At 37.9% G+C, this 12,590-nt stretch overlaps 1 protein-coding gene across 2 annotated transcripts in view; it reads right to left on the bottom strand.

The window, feature by feature from the left end:
- Nucleotides 1-12,590, bottom strand: part of PDE6A (phosphodiesterase 6A) — a 120,126-nt gene that overhangs the window by 17,908 nt on the left and 89,628 nt on the right. For both annotated transcript variants that reach the window (XM_089656753.1, XM_089656752.1), the window contains exons 12-17: nucleotides 11,878-12,024; nucleotides 9,405-9,512; nucleotides 5,654-5,763; nucleotides 2,679-2,766; nucleotides 1,269-1,369; nucleotides 217-324 (exon numbers count right to left, since the gene is read on the bottom strand). In XM_089656753.1, the coding sequence (XP_089512879.1) occupies nucleotides 217-324; nucleotides 1,269-1,369; nucleotides 2,679-2,766; nucleotides 5,654-5,763; nucleotides 9,405-9,512; nucleotides 11,878-12,024 (662 nt within the window). The remainder of the gene's footprint in view (nucleotides 1-216; nucleotides 325-1,268; nucleotides 1,370-2,678; nucleotides 2,767-5,653; nucleotides 5,764-9,404; nucleotides 9,513-11,877; nucleotides 12,025-12,590) is intronic.

Raw genomic sequence — 12,590 nt, 5'->3', positions numbered from 1 at the left:
AAGTAACTTCAGGGAAAATGAGAAGGGGTAAGGAGTAAATTGTAAAAAAAAAGAGTGGGGGTGGAGAGCAGTTGAGAAGGGGAGTAGGGAGGTAGAGTATCAAAAAGGTTAGCACAGGAAAAGGATAAGTATACAGTGAAAAAAGATACCAAAAGAGAGGAGAAATATGGCGCATTTTCATAAATGAGTCATTATATAGCTCTCTCATATTCATACATGACTATTTCTTTGCGGGTCTGCTCCAACATCAGATACTCCGTCCATGCTTTCTCGTTGTCATATGTTTTAGACTGGTCTACTATTTTCTGGAACATAGACCTCTTCCTGTGTGGAGAGATAAAACCATGTCAGTTTCAATCGGTATGTGACAGGAGTACATGTTATTATTAACTATATATGTATTATTTGAGTTCATGGAAGGGTAATGTTCAGATCATAGGAGCATTGCTTTGCTTATGTATTGTTACTCATACTTTCAGAGCTGTGTAGCTATGGGAAAATAGTAGTGCCTTGATGCTAATCTGACGTTTTGTACCTTTATCCACCAATTTGACTTGTAAAACACTATACCATGGAATATAAAAAAAAATGTGGGCATAGACAAGGCAAAAAGTGATACCAGTAAGTCCTTACAGACTTTTGCAATGCAAAGGCTTGACGTTCCTATTTGTCCCCATTGGGGAGTTTCTCCCTTGCCTCCTGTTGTGTCATTAGGATAGAAAGCAAGGGCAAATGTCCACAAAAGGACTATAGAAATCAGTAAAAACCAGACAGAAGTTCAAACTACAATTTGGCTGAAGCATCACTTCAATATCTGTGCATTTCATATTTAAGCTGTGAATTACAAAAACAGTAACTCCCTAATTCATTGTGAATAATACGTGTTCTTAGTTTTATTACAATTTGATATCTTTTAAATTCATGGAAGTAGGCTTTTAACAAATGTAATCTTTTGTCCAATCTTAGTCACCTGTCACCCGCTGTGATTTAAAATTGTCAGGTGTGATTTCTGAAGACTTCATTGCAACTTGTGAGGATTTTCAGAGATTTCTTGCAATTTGTAATGTGATTTCCATTAGATTCTATGAATGTGAAATCACAACAAAACCGCAGAAAAAGTAATGCAAGAACTACTTTATAAAATCGCACAGCAGCAAATCGCACATGCTAAGACACTGACATTCACATTCATTAGATGCAATTTCAATTCGCAAATCACACCTGAATGACTGGGAACTTGGAGGTTTATTTTACAAAGGTGAACTTACTTGAAGTACAAAGCCAGATCTGTGGCAATGATTGCAATATCCATCATACGAATAGCATGATCATACTGTCTCCTGTTCAGGTTCTGGTAGATGTTTATTTGCTGCAAACAACAAAGCATGTTAATCTAAATCATCAAATGTATTTAAAAAAATCATTCTTAATTATTGGCACATTTCCCAACCATTAAAAGTAGATAAAAAGGGCTTGTTAAGTTTGGCCTGGCCTGACCAAACCCTACACCCAGTTTAACATTTCATGCTCACTTTTAACAATTGCCAACCTTTTTTGGACCTGAACATAAAAAGCAACCTTTCTAAAATCTGGAATGATGGGAGGTATAACTTGTTTTTCTTTATAACCCTGCATCTATTTTTCTATGTTATAAATTTCAATGGGATCCAAAATGAGCACTAATGCAGCAACATGCATGCAGGATTCATGTGGGCTACACAGCAAGACAAAGATATAAAAGGGTCTGATTAAATTATATTTTAAATCTTTGGAGTTTGCCTGAGGTAGCTGAGTGTGTTATACACCTGTATAGAATGCAGTCTCATTTTCAGCTACATTCCCTTTTTATTCTCGCTGACCATTAGGGAGGCGACTAATGATTTAGCTGAAATTTATTTTGCGACAAAATTAATGATTTCACCTTCACCAAAATGTAATCAAAATTAGATTCAAACCTCATCATAGCGGATTGCTTAGCACAGCAGAGCGATCAATAGTTTTGTTGACAAACAAAGCTAACCCAAACCCTAATTCTAAACCTAACCATAATGTTAACCTAAATCTTTGTTAATAAACAAAGCCATGTGAGCACTATGTCAGTGCTGGCATGAACTAGGGTTAGAGTGAAGGGTCAGATTAAAGTCTGAGCTCCTTTGTGCCTCAATATTAATTGTCATGTTTGTAGCTAACAAAGGGCCATTTTTGAGCGCAAGAACTTGTCCATGATAGTTGAAAGAGGTTTTGTAACCCTCAGAAGCCATATAAAGGCCTTTGCACCCTTTGGATCCAACATAAGTATCTTACTTTAGCTTTCCTTATTTACTCCAATACAATTTTGCAAAAATATCTTGTTTTTTGTGCTGAGAAATTTTTTTTCAAATTGCAAAACTCTACTCATACCCACCTTACATCTCCTTACACCTTCCTTGCTATATGCCTCTCTGCATTTCAAATTATCTAGATGCTAAGTAAAAGTTGGCTTTGCCTTAACAGAATTTAGTCTGCTGTTTTCTTGTGTCCCTATGTTCCTTCTTCTTTCCATATTTTATTTTTGCCAGCCTCATATTCCTCATATTGTCTCTAGTATCCCCTTCTTCAAAATCAAATTTAGTTTTCATGTTTACACATTGATAATACATATGCTATCAGCATATTTGCATCAGAAAGTTTTGTTATACCTCATCTTTGAGCAATGTTTTGCTGAACTCCAAATGATGCCTTTCTAGGATAGATGACCCGTGGAGCTTTGCTAAAGGGTGTCCGGATCTATATGGAAAAAAGTATCAACAGAAGCAGCATCAGAAGCCATTGGAAAAACTGGACATCCCATTAAACAGTTCAATACTACACACTGAAAATGTTCAAATACACTTGACAAAAAAGAGGCATAACTACATTTCCTGTGGTAGTTCCCTATTAAATTTTAAGAAAAATTCAAGTCTGTATAATTTGTTTTATACAAACAACTGAACCCCATTAGAATGGATTGTCTGACAATTTTTAAAGCCGTCTATACATGGTCTGATAAAAGTAAGTAGTCTATACATTTGTAAAAAAAAAGGTTCCAAGGGGCCATCTTAGCCTAAGTAGAAGAGTCTGTAGCTGAGGTCTGCCATCCTGCTGCACACTAAACTGTGAGGTCCTTGTATAATCGGTGTACATGAAAAGTGGACCATTTCTGAAGAGAATCGCTGTTGTTTTGAATAAAAAGTGGGCTATATCCCGCAAAAGAATGTGAGTGGTCTGGAGAGATTAATTTGAGGAGAAGTTACTGCGGTATCACGCTATGGTCTTTTCTTCTTCCTGATTTTCCTTTGGGGGATTCGGTGAGAGGAGTAAGCAGAAGAGGTACCTAGACATAAGAGGAAAGAGTACTTGGAGGTCCCAGACAAAGTAAAGGGGGTCCAGGAGCCCTTAACAATCCTGAAAGGCGTGTGACTCACCATTATCTGGTGAGTGCGGTTAATGTTGATTTCTGCACTGGTGGAAGGTGAAGGGATCAGTAACACGGAAGAATCAAATGGAAAATATATTATAATTTAATTTGATTTAATTTTGTCACGGGACTGTAATTATATTTATATTTATATTTTCTGGGGTTTTTTTTTGATTTTTTGTCACTTTGCTTTTTTGTCACTGGACTTATAATTTTAAATTTTTATATATGTTTTTATATCAATATATTTTATATATAATTTATTATATATACCTTTATTAGCACATTAATGTTTTTTTAAACTGAGTAATGTAATTGATCATGTGGGTTTGCGCTGGTTTTCATTGTTAAAAGTCTATACATTTGGCGATTTTTGCAAGTGATTGTTATACATAAATGTATCAATGTGTTGGAAAACCTCTTTGAGATTAATAGCTAACAGGTCCCTTTTTGTATGCAGAAAACCAAGATTTCATTGTAGCTATACTGCATGCATTTATTACCCTAAATTGGGTACAACCAGTATGTGTGTTATTTCAAGATGAACGAGGTGATTGTAGCCGTATTAGTGCATTTGCGACAGAAACAATTGAGTACTGATGTGATACTTTTTTTATTTGCACTAACATACAATTTTGAGGACAAGCTTTCTGGGTATGTCCCCTTCTTCAAGGTCCAGGCAGTACTACTACAGAATGTTAGGAGAGATGTTGAAAGGGGGAGGAAAAAAAAAAAAACAGAAAGAAACACACACAAACAGATGTACACAGCAATAGTTAAAAGACTAGGATTAGACTAGAGATAAGACACAGCAAAAGCAACTGGGGGGGGAACAACACTCACAGAGGGGGTCATAAAACTGTTTGATGATGAGTCCATCGAGGAACATAAAGAAGATGACTTTTGCACACCTGTGGGACACCATTTCGCACAACCAGACCACACTATGGAAGACCTCAAAATTTTAGTTCTTAAAGGAAATTTCAGATCTATTCAGGAAAGGAAAACTTTTGAACTAAGAATGATAATTCCATTTGATACAAGAGATAACGGCCTTCATTTGGACATAGGATTCCTCACCCATTATCCAACAGTTTTATGACCCCCTCTGTGAGTGTTGTCCCCCCCCCCAGTCTTTGCTTTTGCTGTGTCTTATCTCTAGTCCAATCATAGTCTTTTAACCATTGCTGTGCACATCTGTTTGTGTGTATTTCTTTCTGGGGTTTTTGTCCCTCCCCCTTTCAAGATGAACAGATTTTTTATTTCCTATCAGTCTTGATGACATCTGTCTTTTCATGACCAACCTAAGTAGGTATAAAATTAGTAATCATAGTATTGTTTTGGCTTCATAGTTAAAATGTATCCAAAGGCAAAACTATTTTTTTTTAAATTCATATAGATTAGGGGAACGTGAAAACCCCTGTCTGCTTTTTTTTACCATATGTGTGTGACTAAGGAAAATTTTATTCACTCCCTGTCCTGTAGAATCAACAGAAATTGAGAGAATATCTTTAGAATGTGAGGGATATCACCTCTTAAACAGTTGTCATGGGAACAAGTATCCCTATTGGAAGATGTTCTCTCTACTCCCGTCTTGTGGTGACTCTTAGACAATTTTGGATTTAGTCCCACTTTCCTTCTTAGTGTCATTGGAGATCAGTACAATTAGAAAGAGTGAATCTCCTTAATGAGGACACAGTCAGCAAAAAGGTCCCTCACCACTCTATCCAAATCTAATGTCAGTTAATTTGTAAGTCACTATCGGGAACTCTGAGACCTATGCCCCTCTCCTCCTCATAAATCTCCATTAGGATAATCCTGAGGAAGTTGTGACTGGGCCTGGAGGAGTTTTTTCTTATATTGTTATAGAGAATTGCTAGGTGATAGAGGTGAAATCATCATAAAGTCAAGTGAATAATATCATGTTGGGAAAAGGTAGAGCATAGAAAGCTAAGACATTTTTATAAGCCAGTAGGTGTTGAAAAACTGCCACATCCTATCTAAAGCTGAGTAATGGGATGTTTAGTGGGAATTATTATTTTGAGTATATCCAGTATGGATATACCTACTACTGGGTTATCTCATTTGGATCGCAATTCCATTCTTTTAATTTGTGCTAAAATCACAGGTTTTTGAAAACTATATCCAGTAAGACTATACTTTAATAAATGGGCAAACATTGCATCTAATACATAAATATTGTGCATTTGAACTTACTTCATTTGGTACAGATTATTTGTACCTCTGTGGTCAATATCATGGCAAAATGCAGCTGTCACCATTGCCATGGCCTCAAGGTCCGTAAAATAACGTTTTAACTTTCCTGTCTAAAAAAAACAGAACATTTACTTATCCCAGGGAATATAGACTGTTAGAAACTGAAAGGCAGTGAGCACAGGAAGGTTAAACCAGGAGATACTAGTGTTTATCAAAGACAGTCAATAATGATGCCGCCGTTCTGTGGCTAATTGGCCCACAATGATTTGAGAGGAAGTTCGCTGCTGATATTATGCTGACTGAATGCTGAAACTGCAAGTTACATCCTCAGAAACAATTGCACAGGTCTAAACACATGGCATTCGACTTCAAAACACATGACATTGGAGCTGATTCAGTGGGTTCAGTCTTTCTGACATAACTAAACCCTGCAGATTAGTAAGGTGTCTTGGCCTTGATATCTGTAAAATTTCAGTTCAAGCAAACTTCTCACAGTCCTAACCTATTCAAATATACAATAAAAAGCAGAATTTTGCTTTAGTGTACATTAAAAAAAAGCCTTAAATTCAGGCAGCTCCTATAAAATGAAAAGTGCAGGTAATAATGCACCAAAAATGTATTTTACAGCGCTATGTGTAATGCTAAATAAAATTATGTTACTGTACAAACAACATCAATAAATAAAAAAGTAATGATATACCACAGTTATAAACTGTATGACTTCAATAAAGTGCCAGTGCAATTATTCCCATGCAAGTGCTTCTGTGCAACCTTCAAAGACACAGCCATCTGTTTTGTGCCAAATTCGACCACGAAAACTCACCAGATGGATATGACCACCCACTATAAGTAAGTCATAATATTGGATCTTATTTGGCACCATCCACTGCACACAAGGGTTAGATGTTCCACTCTCCTTTTATTTGTTTTTGTATGATATGATTACTTTTTTGTGGACACTTTTAATGTATTGATGTGGTTTGTACAGACACATAATTTGTTTGAACAGTAACATCACTTTTGCAATTAGCATTGCACATAGCGCTGTAAAATATATTTTTGGTGTTAGGCTTGAGTGTGTGATTAGCACTTTGATTACAGGTGCTTTGAAGTGTTTATGGTCACTTTTTCTTTATCCCAGCGCTGATGCATAATATTTTGAAACCCTTACAATGATCTTCACCTATTTATTCACTTATCGTTTGTTAAATATGCCACTGGTCTTGCAGAAATTAAGAGCTGTCTTGTCTTTTGTGCACACTTCTTATCTTGAGATTACAGATAAATTCCTTTATGTTGAGTAGAATTGGATAAAGTATTAATTTGAGTAGTTTAGCAAAGGCAACTGGCAGGGTTGACAACACTAAGTCCACAAAAATGCTTTGTGTTGTCAGCCCACAAAAGGAATTAGGATCCAAGAGCAGAATAATTGGAATTTTCTAAACTTGCAGAGTCTTTAAAGGCATAAATGTGAATGTATTGCAGAGATGTACTGCATATGGTTGTTAGTTTTTTGCTTTTGCCCTCACATGCACTTTAAATGTTCCTCTTCCACCATTTAGTAAACCTCTCTATTGATTGTTGAGGCCATCCATCATAATATAGTACTGATAAGAACACTCAAGTGGCAGGAGGGGATTGTGTCAAGCTTAACTTTCTCAGGTTTCTCAAAAGGTACCATCTGCTTTTGCATTTTTTTTCATCATATGCTTAGTTTGTATTGATCACTGTTATGATATGATAGCTTTAGGTTAATAACCTAATGATATACAGCAGACAATACATTGGCACCTGACATATAAAAGGAAGAGCTGTCATGTACTACTATTGGTGCTTATCTTACTTACTATTAATTAATTAATGTGTGCAAAAATAGTTTTAGAAAGATGCATTGCCCCTCTTTTCTAATGAAACCAACAAACATGAGATAATAATCACTAGGGATAAGATTTCAGTTTGCCACTACCGTGGCTGCAAGGTGAATCCTATGGTTTCAAGAATCGCGGTCCAGAGAGAATTTTTGTTCAATTTCACCCAGAAGAATTGTTTTGTTAAACCATAATGCACTGCATGGCCCTTACACTATGGCTAGCAGGATTAGAGGGTCCAAAGCCATCATTGTTTTAGGGGGCTTTAGGTTAAACCCTCACTATAAATGGGGAAGGCACAGAGTAGCCATAGTTCTAGTGAATTAGTAGCTGTTGAAAGGAAAGCATAGGGAAAGCTAAAAAAATTGCATAATAAGTTCCAAAACTATACTTAAATTCTGATTGCTAGCTTTGTGGGCAAAAAAACTCTTGTTCAAGGGGTGGTATTTTCATTTGTTTTGGAATATATTGGATTTTAATGTTTGCTAAGACCCTTATTTAGGTTAAAGTTGGCTCTTATTTTTGGTATTTTTTTCGTTCATTTGTGTGTTTTGTATTTTTATTATAGGTTGATTGGGCATTTCTTTATTCTTAACTCTGGGGTTCTGAGAGTGGAACAATCACTTGCTATTTATAAACTTCTTGGAGCTACCCATTGTTCCCAAGATGTCACTGCATTGTTTGAAAGTAAAAGAAAAAGTACAAGAACAGAGAGTACCTAAAGCACCTCATATTATATCATTTGCTGCATCCTCCTTTCCTCATAGATAAAATAAAAGTTAGGTGTGCACTGGTTGGCCTACTGTCCTGCTTCTGGCCAATTTTAAACAGCTGTGTCTTCTGTGGTAATCTAATTCTTTATGTAAAGCCTCAACTTGTGCACTTTAGCTCTAGTAAATTTGGGCCTAGCCTTGCTATATAAAATTGTTCTGCTGCTGGCAAATTACACTGATTTGTCATCAAATTCCTGTAATAAAATATATGACTGTGCTTATAGATACCAAAATAGAGCACCTAACACTGCTTAGCCACCAGTCTTGGGAAATAATTAATTTATATGTCAATCTGTAAAGGAAAAAAGGCATATATTGTTTGACAGAGGTGGGTTACCCATTCAGGGTTACCAGCTTGTCCCTTTGATTACTAACATTTGTTATTCATAAAGACTCTGTGGCTAAATTGATTCCATTAATCAGTAAGTGATTAGCTGACAACACATGTGGCCTTACAAGGGCATATCTCTCTTTAAGATGATAATGTTGGCATATTTTACCCAAATCCTCTATTATGGGATGTGGTGCACCCCCAGGGAATACGAGGACTTCTTGCTTATCTTAATTGTTCAGTCCTGGTAACCAAATTCTAGGTAAAAACCCAAATCTCCATCCCCACTACAGATAAACAAGCCAGCGTGCAACAGATGTCAATTCAATATACTAAGTTACCACATCTGTCACCGTCCCTCCTCCTTCATATGTCTACTTAGACACTTCTTCATATCCAAGGAGCATAAATGAACTAGAATATGGCCACTACCATCATAAAATAGGTATTTGCTGACTGAAAGGCACTGCACACCAACTGCTAGGGTACAGCTCACATTGAAGCCAGTGTGGAGTAAAGTGGTGTGGACCAGTCTATGATTTTAATTGCTTGACTGTTAATTTAGTACCTGAGGACATGAATGCTGGAGTACTGGAGTTGTGGGTCTAAAGTTTTAGACTCCAGTCCAGGTATGTAAAAGCCCTGCCAAACTATCCAAATCTGGTAGGGTTGCTGTATACCTGAATTATATATTGTAAGCCATCTATTACCTAAAGTTATCTGTTTAAACATTGGACATTACCAGCATAATGAGAAGTCAATGCTATATTGTTTCTTACCATTAGGAGGGTGAACATGGTTTGTCCTACATTGAAGCCATGTCGCCAGTTGTGATAAGTAATTTTTCTGTATCCTTTACTTACTGAGAATAAAAAACGCACTAAAACCTGTAAAGTAACAAATTAGAACAAATATTACAAATGTTCTCTTATGACAGGTTGTAAAAATGCATTTCCCAAATGGTGATGAGCATACATAAAAAAGTAAGTTTAAAATTGAATTCACGGTGCATTCGCACAAATACAGTTTTTAAAAGGAACCCTGAACCCTTAGTAGAGTGCATAAATCGGAAATCTATAGTGTACACTGTGTAAATAGACAATTACCCGTGTTGAGTTTTCTTTCTAAAAGACAACACTTTATACTACCTGCACTGACATTAAAATGCAACAAAAATGTGTAGGAAAGAGTTATAACTTTGCTTACTGCTTATGTAACTGCAATGGAGAGATTTCCTTTCCTATCTGCATTCTGTGATACCAGGGCAAGAAAAGAGGAGAATGGGTATCCGCAAGACAGGAGGACATATAACAAAAGCCACACTGAGGTTCTAACCTCATCTTATCACTTCCTGTCCCTTCAACCAGGTGTAGCACCCTCTAGTGTGCTATTAGAGTAGTGTAGCGTGTTATAGGCAAAATCATAGAGTATGACTCATGGTAGTAGGGTGAGTCAGGTGATTAAGGTCGGGTTATTGCAGGTCAGCTGGATGACTCAACAGGTTGTGGCTCTATCGCCTCCTCCTAACTCTGGAGGACCATTGAACTTTCCAGACGTCGGTAAGAAGGAAGGGTTGGAGGCCTTATCTGCATATTTATGGGGGGTCTGGCCAATCCCAGATTTGGAGGCCCTGGTAGAGTGGTGGACTGGCCTATAAATATGGGAGAGTCGGGCTGACAGAAGAGTCGTGTGGAAGATGTGGAAGAAGTGGTGAGGAGACTGTCGATGTCTAGCAGGGGACCCCTATGTCTGTGGGGAGGGGGGGGGGGTTGGCCTCTAGGCTGGGCTCAGACTTGCTCAGGAGGATACATTCTGTGGAGAGGCACAGAAGGAATCAAGGCCTGGAGCAGCAGGGAGCAAGGAGGACAGTGTGAGTACAGCAGTACACTTTGGGATCTACAAGGGGAGACACTGCCACATGTATCAAGCTTTCTAAGGACAGCACTGGGATCAGTCCTTAATCCTTGTCCTGGGAGATCTTCTGAGAAGCCAGGAGGACTGGTAGTGCTTGCAGGTGGTGGAGCTGGGAGCAGCACTATAGGGGGAGAGAAGACGTCTCTGCATGTAGCTACGAGAAGCAAAGTGATTTTTGAGGGGCTTCTAGTTCCTCACTTGTAAAGGGCAGCTGCTACTGATCCGCAACGACTGATGGCTTTCAGGAAAAGAGCAGTCTAGGATCTGTCTTTGTATATAGGAAGGAAGTGTCCACCTTCCATTGATTCAAGAAAACTGGGCATCCCATAATCCCTATTTCCCTATCCAAGTTAATTTCTTCTAATAAAACAACAAAACCAGACTCATGGACTGGCCGTTGTCTTTGGATGCAAGTCTTTGTGAAAAATACCTTTTGCCTGGCTGTGCAGGGAGAGGCTTAGGGATACCCACTACCCAGTGGCCCTCACGAGGGTATCGCTACACAGGTCACACCCCTCCAGCACTCCTCTGGCACCAGCTATGTTAAGTTATATAAAATTGGTGTTAATGTATAGAAGCAGGCAGTGACTGAGCTGGTCAGATGGTTGCATGGCAGAGGTTTCTCTGTTTACTTAATCCTAGTTGGGAAGTCTTTGTGTTTTGCTGATCATATTGATGCAAGGAAAGAGTTTTTTTGCCTGTTCTGAATAAATAAAAGGAAGGCATGACAGCCTGATACCATGGCGGTAAGTGGATTGACATTCGGTACACTCTAGGTTATATGTTATATAACATTTAATGTAAGTGGAGACTTCCTTATAAGGCTGCTATATCATTGTAATCTATGCACCAAGCAAATACATTACATAAAGATAATGAGTGTAGAGAGCAAGGAGTGCTAATTAGTGTATAAGACCAGTGGAAGGCATTGATGCATGAGCCATATGCAAAGCAGCATGAACTGCCAAAATATATGCCTGTTAAGCAGTCTCATGCTATTCAGTTATTTATCTATACTAACTAATTAGATAACTACATTTGCAGGGTAAGTCACTGGCTTATTTCTGCTAAATCAGCATAGACAAATACGCCATCTAAAATGTTCTAGCTTATGATCGTAGGTTATGACCATTGCCATTGTTTGGCTGTTATAATTCCCAGCCCACATAAGGTCATTTTCTAGCATGCTTGCTTTAAATTGTTCAAATTATGCAAATCCTCTATATTTCTGTGATGGGAACCTTTAGTACTGCAAACTGTACCAAAACGTAGTATTAAAATGTGAGTGTCAGTAGTGTTAATTTTACTGTCTAAATGTAAGGCGTCATGCAAACTTACCTCCTGAGGTATATGAAATTTGTCGACTACTTCTAACTCATAGTACATCTGTATAGCACATTTCACCAAGAAAAACTCAGTCTGTGGCAAGTCACTAAAGTGAAATTCATAAATCTCGGCCTCCTCTGGATCTGGTAGCTCTTCTTGCTGTAAAAGAAGTACTTTATGTTGAAAAAGCAACTTGATGCTTGTTACCAGTGCCTGCAAGTAGCAGATTGTCACCTTGTAGTGATCCTTTACTGATTAAGAGGTCATTTGTGACTTAAATTTGTGCCCCCACCTGCTGCAACCCACATCAAAGTCCTTGTGTAATTTGAAGGTTGCCTTTAAGTCAGAGTATGAGCTAAGAACCATTGCCCCATCTCTGTGTAATAGGGGTTAGCAGTTGTCTACTCAAGCAACCTCTGCTGCATCAATGGGGCAAGGAAAGAGACTCACATGCTCCCCTATACCAAGAAGTAATGGGCATTCACAGGACTCCATGGGATGGCCGATGTGGTGCAGGGATGGCTCACATGAGAAGCAGAGGGGATGGCATATCAGACAAACATGTTATTTTCTCATAATGGTCAAAGTACAGGTTCAATTTAAGCTCCACTCTATCTCAAATGGTCACCTTTGTTATGCAGATTATTTCCCGCTTTGTTGATTCTACTGTTTGGTAAGTAGTCTATTTGAAGAGAAACTGTCTGCCACATTTAATTTTTTATTTA

The sequence above is a fragment of the Staurois parvus genome, unplaced genomic scaffold, assembly GCF_062004578.1.
Source record: "Staurois parvus isolate SC_StPar_1 unplaced genomic scaffold, SC_StPar_1.0 ptg000934l, whole genome shotgun sequence".
NCBI lineage: Eukaryota > Metazoa > Chordata > Amphibia > Anura > Ranidae > Staurois > Staurois parvus.
The sequence above is the reverse complement of the archived record's forward strand: the minus strand, read 5'-3'. Positions and strand labels throughout refer to the sequence as shown.